Source organism: Saimiri boliviensis, chromosome 2 (assembly GCF_048565385.1).
Source record: "Saimiri boliviensis isolate mSaiBol1 chromosome 2, mSaiBol1.pri, whole genome shotgun sequence".
In the NCBI taxonomy this organism is placed as follows: domain Eukaryota; kingdom Metazoa; phylum Chordata; class Mammalia; order Primates; family Cebidae; genus Saimiri; species Saimiri boliviensis.
The window spans coordinates 36,952,227-36,964,997 of NC_133450.1; the positions used below are offsets into that span (position 1 = coordinate 36,952,227).

The window sequence follows — 12,771 nt, forward strand, 5'->3', positions numbered from 1 at the left end:
ACCTATGTAACAAACTTGCACATTCTACACCGGTACCCCAGAACTTGAAGTATGATAATTTAAAAAAAAATCCTTCAATGGCTAGGCCAGGTGCAGTGGCTCATACCTATAATCCCAGCACTTTGGGAGGTGGAGGTGACTGGATTGCCTGAGGTCAGGAGTTTGAGATCAGTCTGGCCAACATGGTGAAACTCTCTCTCTACTAAAAACACACACACACAAAAAAAAGCTGGGTGTGTGTCGTGCACCTGTAATCCCAGGTACTCAGGAAGATGAGGCAAGAGAACTACTTAAAGCAGGGAGGTGGAAGTTGCAGTGAGCTGAGATAACGCTACTGCACTCCAGCCTGGGTGACAGAGTAAGACTCCGTCTCAAAAAAAAAAAAAAAAAAAAAAAAAAAAAAATCCTTCAATGGCTAATCAGAGCTTTCAGAATAAAAACTAAAAAAAAAAGAAAGATCATTCATCATGCTGAAGTGGGATTTATCCCTGGGATTCAAGGATCGTTTAACATATGCAAATCAATCACTGTAATACATCCTATCAACAGAACGAAGGGGAAAAATCATATGATAATTTCAAAGCATTTGATAAAATCCAGCATTGCTTTGGCTAAAAGCCATTAAAAAACTGGGAATAGACTAAATATAACTGAGTTGAAATACAGAAACCATATATGACAGATCCACAGCAAATATAATAATTAATGGGGAAAAACTGAAAGCCCTTCCTCTGAGATCTGGAAGAAGACCAGTATGACCACAGTAATCAGTATTACTCATTATAGTATTGCATGATCTAGATAGAACAATCAGATGGGCAAAAAGAAAATCCAAATTGAAAGGGAAGTAGTAAAATTATCCTTATTTGCATATGATATGATATTATATCTGGAAAAATGTAAAGACTCCCCAAGAAAACTATTAGCACTGATAAATTCAGAAAGTTACAGGATACAAAATCAACATACAAAAATCAGTACCATTTTTATTTACCAACAGTGAACAATCTGAAAAAGAAATAAAATATAATTCCATTGGCAATAGCCACACATAAAAGTAAATACCTAGGAATTGTAGGAAATGCAAATTGAAATCTTTCACCTATTTTTAAATTGTATTATTAGATTTTTTTTTTCCTATCAAGTTATTTGAACTTCTTTAATATTCTGGTCATTAATTCCTTGTCAGATGGGCAGCCTGCAATTATTTTCTCCCATTCTGTGGGTTATTTCTTCACTCTGTTGATTCATCTTTGCTGTGCAAAAGACTTTTAATGTGATATACTCCTATTTGTTCATTTTTGCTTTGGTTACCTCTGCTTGTGGAGTGTTAACTTAAGAAATTATTGCCCAGATCAATGTCCTGGAGAGTTTCCCCAATATTTTCTTGTAGTTTCATGTTTTGAGGTCTTACATTTAATTTTTTAATGCATTTTTATTTGTTTTTATATGGTGAGAGATAGAGATCTAGTTTCATTTTTTAGCATATGGATATTTAGTTTTCTCAGCACCATACATTGAAGAGAGACTTTTTCCCAGTGTAAGTTCTTGACATCATTGTTGAAAAAGAGTTCACTGTAGGTATGTGGATTTGTTTCTGGGATCTCTATTCTGTTCCATTAGTCTATGTGATTGTTTTTATGCCAGTACCATGATGTTTTGGTTATTATAGCTTTGTAATATAATTTGAAGTCAGGTAATATGATTTCTTCCAGTTTTGCTTTTTTTTCCTAGGATAGCTTTGGCTATTCTAGGTCTTTTATGGTTCCATATAAATTTTAGGATAATTTTTTCCATTTCTGTGTAGAGTGCCATTAGTATTTTGATAGGGATTGTATTGAATCTATAAATTGCTTTGGGTACTATGAACATTTTAACAGTATTTGTTCTTCTAATCCATGAACATAGAATCATTTTTTTATCTCTTTAGTTACTTTTATTAGTGTATTGTAGTTTTAATTAATCTTTCATTAAGATCTTTTGCTCTTTAGTTGAATTAATTCCTAGATATTTATTTTTATGTGTGGCTGCTCAACATAATTAACCATCAGATAAATGAAAATCAAAACTACAATCTCATCTCATCCCATGTAAAATGGCTTTTATCCAAAGGACAGGTAGTAGTCAGGATGTGAAGAAAATGGAACACTGTATACTGCTAAGGCAGGAAAATAACTTGAACCAGGGAGCTGGAGATTGCTGTGAGCTTAAATCATGCCACTGCACTGTACTCCAGCTTAGGCAACAGAGAGATACTCTGTCTCCAAAGAAAAAAAAAAAGCCCATTGAGTCATAGAATTAAATCATTATCTTGAATTTGAATTTATTGAAAGATTTGAAATTTATTGAACTTGATATTGAAAAGTTTAATCACATCAAGCTTAATGATTTGTTGTGATCTTTACATGTCATTGTTAACAACTTAACCAGTATTGTCTATCCTTCACTATTACTACCCAATTATTAAATCTTACTCATGAATATTCAGTTATCAATAGATGATAAATTGCTTTTGAAAAAGAACAATATATTATGTTAGAAGATTAATATTCCATAAGACTTAGTAAAACGTTAGAATGCAGTAATGCTCTGATTTTTAAAGAGTAAGTCAATTTTTCATTATTTTGATATATATTTTTAATTAAAATTGGTATATTGTATTTTCAAAGGAACCCAGAAAAATATCTACTAAAAGACTGATATTTAAAATTGGGGAAGGCTTATAGCGAAAAGAAATTGCAACAAGATAAAAAGATAATCCATTATGTATACCAATGCTTATATACAGTGTTTTCTTACGTAGATTTTTAATGAACAGCACAGGAAACAGTTCCTTTTTGATTCTTCTAATATTTTTCTCAGAAATGCATTGCAAATGGCAGATAAATCTGATGCTGATTATCTGATACATATAAATTTTTAATTCAACTACGATAACCAAGAATTAAATAATATTCTAACATACCCAAAGATTCAATGGCATTTGAAAAAGTAATTATTATATTTGTTGGCTGCATAAACGTCTTCTTTTGAAAAGTGCCTGTTAATATCCTTTGCCTACTTTCTGATGGGTTTTTTTTTCTTATAAATTTGTTTAAGTTCTCTGTAGATTCTGGATATTTAGCCCTTTGTCAGATGGACAGCTTGCAAAATTTTTTCCCATCCTGTTGGTTGCCAGTTCACTCTAATGATTGTTTCTTTTCCTGTGCAGAAGCTCTGGAGTTTAATTAGATCCCATTTGTCTATTTTGGCTTTTGTTGCCATTGCTTTTGGTGTTTTCGTGCTTGCCTATGCCTATGTCTTGAATGGTATTGCCTAACTTTTCTTTTAGCGTTTTTATGGTGTTAGGTCTTATGTTTACATCTTTAATCCATCTGGAGTTAATTTTTATATAAGGTGTAAGGAAGGGGTCCGGTTTCAGCTTTCTACACATGGCTAGGCAGTTTTCCCAACACCATTTATTAAACAGGGAACCCTTTCCCCATTGTTTGTTTTTGTCAGATTTGTCAAAGATCAGATGGTTGTAGATGTGTGGCATTACTTCCAAGGCCTCTGTTCTGTTCCAATGGTCTGTATCTCCAATGGTCTGTTTTGGTACCAGCACCATGCTGTTTTGATTACTGCTGCCTTATAGTATAGTTTTAAGTCAGATAGCGTGATGCCTCCAGCTTTATCATCACTGGTCATTAGAGAAATGTAAATCAAAATCACATTGAGATACCATCACATGCCAGTTAGAATGGCAATCATTAAAAAATTGGTAGACAACAGATGCTGGAAAGGATATGGAGAAATAGGAATGCTTTTACACTGTTGGTGGGAGTGTAACTTAGTGCAACCATTGTTGAAGACAGTGTCATGGTTCCTCAAGGATCTAGAAATAGAAATACCATTTGACCCAGCAATCCCATTACTGGGAATATACCTAAAGGATTACAAATCGTTCTGTTATGAAGACACATGTGCAGCTATGTTCACTGCAGCACTGTTTACAATAGCAAATGGTTGGAACCAACCCAAATGCCCATCAAGGATAGACTAGATAAAGAAAATGTGGCACATATACAGCATGGAATACTATGCAGCCATAAAAAAGGATGAGTTCATGTCCTTTGCAGGGACATGGATGAATCTGGAAACCATCATTCTCAGCAAACTGACACAAGGACAGAACACCAAACACTACATGTTCTCATTCGTAAGTGGGTGTTGAACAATTAGAACACATCAACCACAGGGAGGGGAATATCACACACTGGGGTTTGTTGAGGGGTAGGGGACTAGGAGAGTGTTAGCAGTGGGTGGAGAGGTTGGGGAAGGATAACATTAGGAGAAATATCTAACGTAGGTGAATGGGTGATAGAGGCAGTAAACCACCATGGCATGTGTATACCTATGTAACAATCCTGCAAGATCTGCACATGTACCCCAGAACTTAAAGTATAATTTAAAAAAAAAGAAGAAAAAAGAAAAAGAAAGAAAAATCAATTCTTCCCCAATCCTTACCAAGATGCTAAGTCTTTGTGAAGGTGAAAAATGTCATACTATACCTTGATTTCTTCTATTTCGTCTGGTACTATCTTGTATGCTGATATAGTCCCACCCAACCTGAAATTAGGAGAAGAAAATATTCTCAAAACCAGTAATAGTGCTTAAAAAATATGGAAGATTTCTGCCATTACCATGAGAATGCTAACAATAATTCCCAGTATTCACCCCAACGACCATGGAGGAAAAACAACCATTTTGTGCACACGTTTTCCATTTATTAGTTTAAAAGAGGTAGGTAATGAATGACTACTGAAAATGTTAAGTTAGATTTTTAACCATAACTACACTCCTCTTACTGATGTCATTAATAAGCTGAAACTGTCACTTTTACCGCTGTCTTCTGTCACAGCTAACATGCATGAGGAACTGATGGCAAACATGATGCTTGCTTTTTTTAAAAAAAGAAATCATAGCTTTTACTTCTTATAGTAGTTTTAGATTTCAAAAAAATTGAGCAGAAATTAGAGCATTCACATATTCCCTCCCTTCCTTCCCCACAACCCTGTTTTCCTGATACTAACATCTTGCATTAGTGTGGTACATTTGCAACAACTGTGGAAACAACATTGATTTTGCTTCTTTTTTAAAGTAATTTGAACAGGGAGTCAGAGAGATGTGTGTGCCCAGCACTGTCCAAGGGAAAGAGATGAGAATTTGGGAGTTACAGATAATTTAATCCTTAAAACGTTCTTTGCTTTGAGACTGTGATGCCATTATATGTCATATTTACCTGTTTGAAATATTTATTAGAAAGCAACTAAGCTTTATATAAAATCATGGTTCAGGTGTGTATCATGTATATTATCTGATTTAATCCTTGTAATTATCTCTATTATAAAAATTGGGAAATTGAGACATAGAGACATTCAGCAATTCATAAGCAACTGAAGAAATGAATGAATTGAGATGTATGCAAATGTAAAATACACACTAGATTTTGAATACTTAGTATTAAAGAATAATTTTAATGTATTGAACACATGTTATAATAATATTTTAGATATGTTGGGTTAAATATATTATTAAAGTTAATTTCATCTGTTTATTTTTACTTTTTAAAATGTGGCTACTTAGAAACTTTAAAATTACATACAGGGTATTTGTGGGTCCCATCACATCTCTATCAGGTGCTCTAGGTTATTAAACTCCAAATTACTTAACTGCTTTTGTTCCAATTCAATGCTTACAAAGGAACCTTCTGAATACTTATTTGAGCTTATAAGTACACCTCAGTAACAGAAAAAAGAGTATCATATGTAAGAGACTTATGTATTCTAGATCCTTTAGGATATCTCCTCTCCCAAATGTAAAATAATAAATACCATTCTTGTTTCTACTTTTTAAAAAAATCCAACCAAATGATTTTTATTAAATATGCATTAAGATGCTTTAATATTTATTACCATTTATTCTTACTACAAAACTAGTGTTCAAATATTGATTTGAGAATTATTTCTTATTTATTTTATTTTTTCCCCTGCTCCCCAAGAACTATTTCTTAGACTTAAAATACCATGATTGAATAGTGGAAACAAATAAATTTTAACTTAATTGACTTTACATAAGGTATATCAGTGATGTAGTAAACAAGATCATTCTAAGATAGCTATATAATCAAGTGGCTAAAAAATAGAATAAACTTGGAGGGCTTCCATATTATGCTAAACATAGAAATGAGAAAGGAGATAAAAGTTGATATAAACACCAGAAAAAAAATCCCAGAAACCAGAAATAATCTAGAAAAAAACTATTAGAAACAAGAGTCATCTACATTACTAAAAACACCTGTTCACTAATAAACCTACTTCAGCCCATCATTTCTTCCTATTAAATGACTATAACCAAAATAATAACTTCACCAACTAGTAGTTTTGACCTTTGAACTGATTTCTGAAAATGACATTTCTGTTTTCATGACTTCATTAAACACAGATAGTTCAATATGCTATCACTATTTCAGCTACTGCATTCAGGCCTAGATAATAACTCACTCCAAATTTCATGTTCTATTACATTGCACTGTCCTTCTCATTGTTGAAGAAAGAATTCACTCTGGGGTAAAATATAGTTCTATTTTACTATAGTCAATATATAAAAATAGTATTACATTGGCAGTGATAGTGGCAGTAATAGTTGAAATACTTCTACAAGTAGTATATTTAGCACTTACTATGTGCCAGGCATTATGTTATACTTTACATGTATTTTCTCATTTAATTCTTATAACCTATACAAATGATTATGAAAAAAATCAGACAAGTAGGTTTTCAAAAATCCCACAATTACGAGTGGTAGAGCTGGGCTTAAGAATGCAGTTCTACAAATTGACAAGAGGATTCTAAAATTAATATGGAAATTCAAGGGACACAGAATAGTTAGACAAACTTCAGAAAATAAAGTTGAATCATTCTCACTTCCTGATTTAATGTTACTACAAAGCTTATAGCAATCAAGACAATGTAGTACTCGCATAGGGTAGACATATAAAATAGAATACAACAAAGACCAGAAATAAATTTCACATTCATAGATAACTACTTTGGCTTTCTTTTTAATCTTATTATTGCAAACTATATTTAACAAACTTGCCTTTCGACCATTTTAAAGTATGCAATTCAGTGGCATTAAATATATTCACGATATTGTGTATCATTACTATTTCCAAAACATTTGCATCAATCGAAACAGAAATTGTAAACATTAAGCAGTAATTCTCCATTTACCTCTCACCTCAGCTCCTGGTAACCTGTAATCTACTTTCTGCTTCTGTGAATATGTCTGTTCAAAAGATATCATGTAAGTGGAATCATACAATATTTGTTTTCTTGTGTCTGGTTTATATCACTCAGCATTAAGTTTTCAAAATTCTTTCATGTTGTAACATATAGTGGAACTTTATTCCCTTTTATGGCTGAATAATACTTCATTACATATGCATACCACATTTTATTTATTAATTCATCTGTTGATAGATGTTCCAATTGTTTCCATCTTTTGGCTACTGTGAACAATGTTATGTTGAACACTGGCACTTAAATGTCTGTTTGAGTCCCTCTTTTTAATTTTTTTAGGTATATACCTAGGAGGTAGAATTTCTTGGTCATTCTATGCCTAGCTTTCGGAGTAACTACCAAGCTGTTTTTTACAGTGGCTGTATTATACATTCCCATGAGCAATACATGAGGGTCCAATTTCTCCACATCTTTGTCAAAGTTATTATTTTCATTATTTTTTAATGGCCATCCTAGTGGGTATGACGTAGCCTCTCACTGTGGCTTCAATTTGCATTTCTCTACTGATTAGTGATGCTGAGGATCTTTTTATGTCTTATTGGCCATTTGTATATATTTGGAGAAATTCAAGTCCTCTGCACATTTAAAATTAGGTTGTTTTCTTGTAGTTGTTGAGTTGTACAATTTCTTAACATATTCTGGATTTTAAACCCTCATCAGATATACGGCTTAAAAATATTTTCCTATTCTATAGGTTGTCTTTTCACTTTCTTGATAATGTTGTTTGATGCACAAAACTTAAATTTTGATGAAGTCTAATTCATCTATTTTTTTCTTCTGTTGCTTATATTATTGGGGTCGTATATAAAAAATCCACTGCCAAACCCAAGGCAATGAAGATTCATCCCTGTTTTCTTCAGAGCGTTATGGTTTTAGCTCCTGTATTTAGGTCATTAATCCATTTTGATTTCATTTTTCTATATGGTGTGAGGTATGGTTCATTTATTTTGCATGTGAAAAACTGGTTGTTGAGGAAACTCCTTTCTCAAAGCCACTGTTGCAGCTTTAACATGGCACCCTTGTCAAAAATCAATTGGCCATAGATGCATGGGTTCATTTCTATATCTTCAGTTCTATTCCATTGGTCTACAGGTGTATTCTTTTGTTTTATGTTTTGTTTTTTGAGATGGAGTCTCACTTTGTCACTCAGACTGAAATGCAGTGGTGTGATATTGGCTCACTGAAACCTCAGCCTCCTGGGTTTAAGTGATTCTCCTGCCTCAGCCTCCTAAGTAGCTGGGATTACAAGTGCATGCAACCACTCCTGGCTATTTTTTTTTTTTTTTTGTATTTTTAGTAGAGACAGGGATTCACCATGTTAGCCAGGATAGTCTCAATCTCTTGACCTTGTGATCTGCCCACCTTGGCCTTTCAAAGTGCTGGGATTACAGGTGTGAGCCACTGTGCCCAGCCTACAGGTATATTTTTATGTCAATACCACACCGTCTTGATTACTCTAAGCTTTGTAGTAAATTTTGAAGTTAGGAAGTGTGAGTCTTCCAATATTGTTCTTTCTTAAGACTGTCTTGACTACTTGGGACCCTTGAAATGTCATAAATTTTAGGTCTGGCTTTTTTATTTCTGCAAAATAAAAATGACCACTAGAATACTGATAGGAATTATATTGAATCTGCAGATAACTTTGGGTAGTACTGACATTTTAAAAAATATTTCATTCCATAAACATGGGATGCTTTTCCACTTATTTAGGCCTTCTTTAATTTCCTTCAGCAGTATTTTATAATTTTCAATGTCTTTCATCTCCTTGGTTAAATTTATTCCTAGGAATTTTCAGATGTAATTTGAAATGAAATTGTTTTTATTTCCATTTTGGATTGTTTATTGCTGGTATATAGAAACACAAATTATTTTTGTGTGGTCAGCTTGTATCCTGCAATTTTGCTGAATTCATTCATTGTCTCTAATAGCTTTCTAATAATTAGGGAAAGTTTTATATGTAGCAACATGTTATCTGTGAACAGACATAGCTTTACTTCTTCCTTTTCAATGTAGATGCCGTTTTTTGTTTGCCTGCCTGTTCTGGCTAGAACTTGCAGTACAATGGTGAACAGCAGTAGTGAAAACAGGAATATCTGCCTTGTTCCTGATATAAGGAGAAAACCTTTAGTTTTTCATCACTGAGTATGATGATGTTAGCTGTGGGTTTTTCATAGATGCCCTTTTATCATGTTAAGGAAATTCCCTTCTTTTCTTGGTGTTCTGCATGTTTTTACCATAGAAGTGTGTTGCTGGATTTTTGTTTTTGTTTGTCAAATAAGATGATCTTTCTTGTTTGTTTTCATTCATTCTATTGACATAGTATACAACAGTAACTAACTTCTTATGTTGAACCACTCTTGCATTCCTGGTATATTCCTACTTGGTCATAGTATATAATCCTAATATGCTATTGGATTCAGTTGCTAGTGTTTTCACTTCCATATTCACAAGGGATACTGACATGTAATTTTCCTTTCTTGTGATGTCTTACTCTGGCTTTGGTAGCAAAGTAATGCTGGCCTCACAGAATGAGAAATTGTTTTCTTCTATGTTTCAGAAGAGTTTAACATAGACTAGTGTTTAATTATTTTACATAATTCATTGGTTTCTAATAATTTGTCCACTTCATCTAAATTATCTAATTTGTTGGCACACAATTGTTTACATAGTATTCTCTTACAATCCTTTTTATTTCTGTAAGGTTAGTAATGTTCCCACTTTCATTTCTGATTTTAGTGTTTGCATCTTCTCAATTTTTCCCTAAGTCAATCTAGCTAACAGTTTGTCACTTCTGATGATCTTTTCTTTCTTTCTTTCTTTCAGTCTCTCTCTCTCTCTCTCTCTCTCTCTCTCTCTCTTTCTTTTTTTTGAGACAGAGTCTCCTTCTGTCACCCATGCTGGAGTGCAGTGGTGCGATCTCAGCTCACTGCAACCACTGCCTCCCAGGTTCAAGCAATTCTCCTGCCTCAGCCTTCTGAGTAGCTGGGATTACAGGTGCCTGCCACCATGCCTGGCTCATTTTTGCATTTTTAGTAGAGATGGGGTTTCACCATGTTGGCCACAGTGGCCTCGAACTCTGGACCTCAGGTGATCCATCCACCTTGGCCTCCCAACGTGCTGGGACTACAGGCATGAGCCACCATGCCCGGCTGATGATCTTTTCAAAGAACCAAGTTTTGATTTCTGTTGCTCTTTATTGTTTTTTGATTCTGTATTTCATTATTTCCACTCTAATCTTTACTGCCTTCTTTTGTTTCATTATTGCCTTCTACTGTGTTTAGCTATTTTCTTTTCTGTTTTCTTGCAGTGAATCATTTTCACTCCCTTCTCATTTCCTTTAGTCTATAACTTTTAGATACTTTCTTTGTGATTACCCTGGGGAAGAAATATATTTAACATTCTAGATTTATAACAATCTAGTTTGAGTTGATACCAACTTAACTGCAATATCATAAAATATCCCAGCTCCTACATAGCTCCATCTGCTAGATTTGGGTTTGTTTTGTCTTCATTTTCCAGTTCATCAAGGTATCAGGTTAAGGTAATTGAGATGCTTCTTCCTTTTTAATGTAAACATTTCTAGGTATTAATTTCCCTCTCAGCACTGCTTTCACCACACCCAGTAAGTTCTCATATGTTCTGTTTTTGTTTTCATTTGCCCCAAGGTATTTTTGAATTATACTTGTGATTTCTTCTTTAAACCGTGATTTATTTAAGAGTTTAATTTCTCCATATTGTAAATTTTCTAGTTGTTGTGTTTTTTTTGAGATGGAGTCTTGCTCTGTCACCCAGACTGAAGTGTAATGGCATGATCTTTGTCCACTGCAACCTCTGCCTCCCAGGTTGAAGCGATTCTCCTGCTGTAGCCTCCTGAGCAGTGGGGATTACAGGCATGCACCACCATTCCCGACTAATTTTTGTATTTTTAATGGAGAGTGGGGTTTCACCTTGTTGGTCAGGTTGGTCTCAAACTCCTAACCTCGTGATTCGCCTGCCTTGGCCTCCCAAAGTGCTGGGCTTATAGGCATAAGCAACCACGCCTGGCCTGTATGTATGTATGTATGTCTATATGTATGTCTGTATGTATGTGTGTGTGTATACATATATATCTGTGTGTGTGTGTATATATATATGTATATGTGTGTGTCTGTGTGTGTATATATATGTGTGTGTGTGTGTATATATATATATATATGGTTGAGTTTTAGCTTTATTCTCTTCTGGTCAGAGACCACACTTTGTAAGATTTCAAACGTTTAAAATGTATTTTGAAATATATTTTCTGTGGCCTAATATTACCATTTATCCTGTACAATGTTCTATGCCTTTTGTGTATTATCAGCAATTGTAAAATAAAACAAGACTACATGTGGCTCTCCTAACTTACTGTATTAAATGTTATAAGTTCCTTTAATATATTTTTAATTTTATTACTTTTCTGAATGAAATATCATAATTATCAAAATTAATAAATATGTAGGTAGTGATTATTGCAATTAAGAAACTATTCCAGGAAAAAATACTTGGCCCATGTTCATTTAAGAATAGTAATGTTTAAAAGTAATTCAGGGTGGCTCAGAAATATTTTCATTTTCTGCCCCCACTCAAATCTGCTTTTCCCCAATTTTTGTTATGGTAAATATCAATTAATTCAGTAGCTCATGTCAAAAATATAGAAATCTTGGATGCATTCTTCTTTCTCATTTCCTACAGCAATTAGTGACTAAGTCATATTTCTACTTGCCTTTGCTTATCTGAAAATACATTTTAATAATATCCTTATCACAGATGCTTAAGTCTGATCCTTCTAAAATGCAACTTTTCATCATGTCACACCTTTAAGTAATGTGTAATACCTTAACAAGTTAAATTTCCATTATAAACCTCATTCCTGGTTCCATTTCTCATCCCATTATTTCATATTCCCTCTATGTTCTTGCAATGGTTAATTATCAGTAGTTTCGTAAATGCATCAATTTCGTACCCTTGTGTCTTCATATGACCTTTGTCCTGAATGTTCTTCTCCAGCCCAGAAACTCCTAATCATCTTTCAAGATTCAATATAACTTCAGAAGACTTATCTGAGCTCTGGAAGCAGAGATGAGCACTTCCTCTGCTGACTGAATAGTGCCTTACTAATATCTAAATTACAGCATTTGTCCCATTATTGCAATATTTATTTAGAGATCAATATCCTCCATTAGATTACAAAGGTACCTATAATATTTTAGTCACCTTTGCATTTCTAGCACATAATGAGTAGTCAAAGCTTGGCAAATTAACAAATTTTTGGTATATTAATGAATGATGTCAAAGGAGCTAAACATGAGAATTTTTATCAAGATCTTCAGCAAATCCTTTGTCTACAAAAAATGGTATGTTTATTTTAATAATGTTTCTCCCAAATTTTTGTCATAAACAACATGAT

General features: G+C 33.6%; 1 protein-coding gene across 15 annotated transcripts in view; it reads right to left on the reverse strand.

Annotated features, from left to right (window-relative positions):
* The window catches only part of GPHN (gephyrin), a 664,399-nt gene that overhangs the window by 391,126 nt on the left and 260,502 nt on the right, over window positions 1-12,771 (reverse strand). For all 15 annotated transcript variants that reach the window (XM_003924444.4, XM_010335175.3, XM_010335173.3 and 12 more), the window contains exon 3: window positions 4,551-4,608. In XM_003924444.4, coding sequence (XP_003924493.1) covers window positions 4,551-4,608 — 58 coding nt within the window. The remainder of the gene's footprint in view (window positions 1-4,550; window positions 4,609-12,771) is intronic.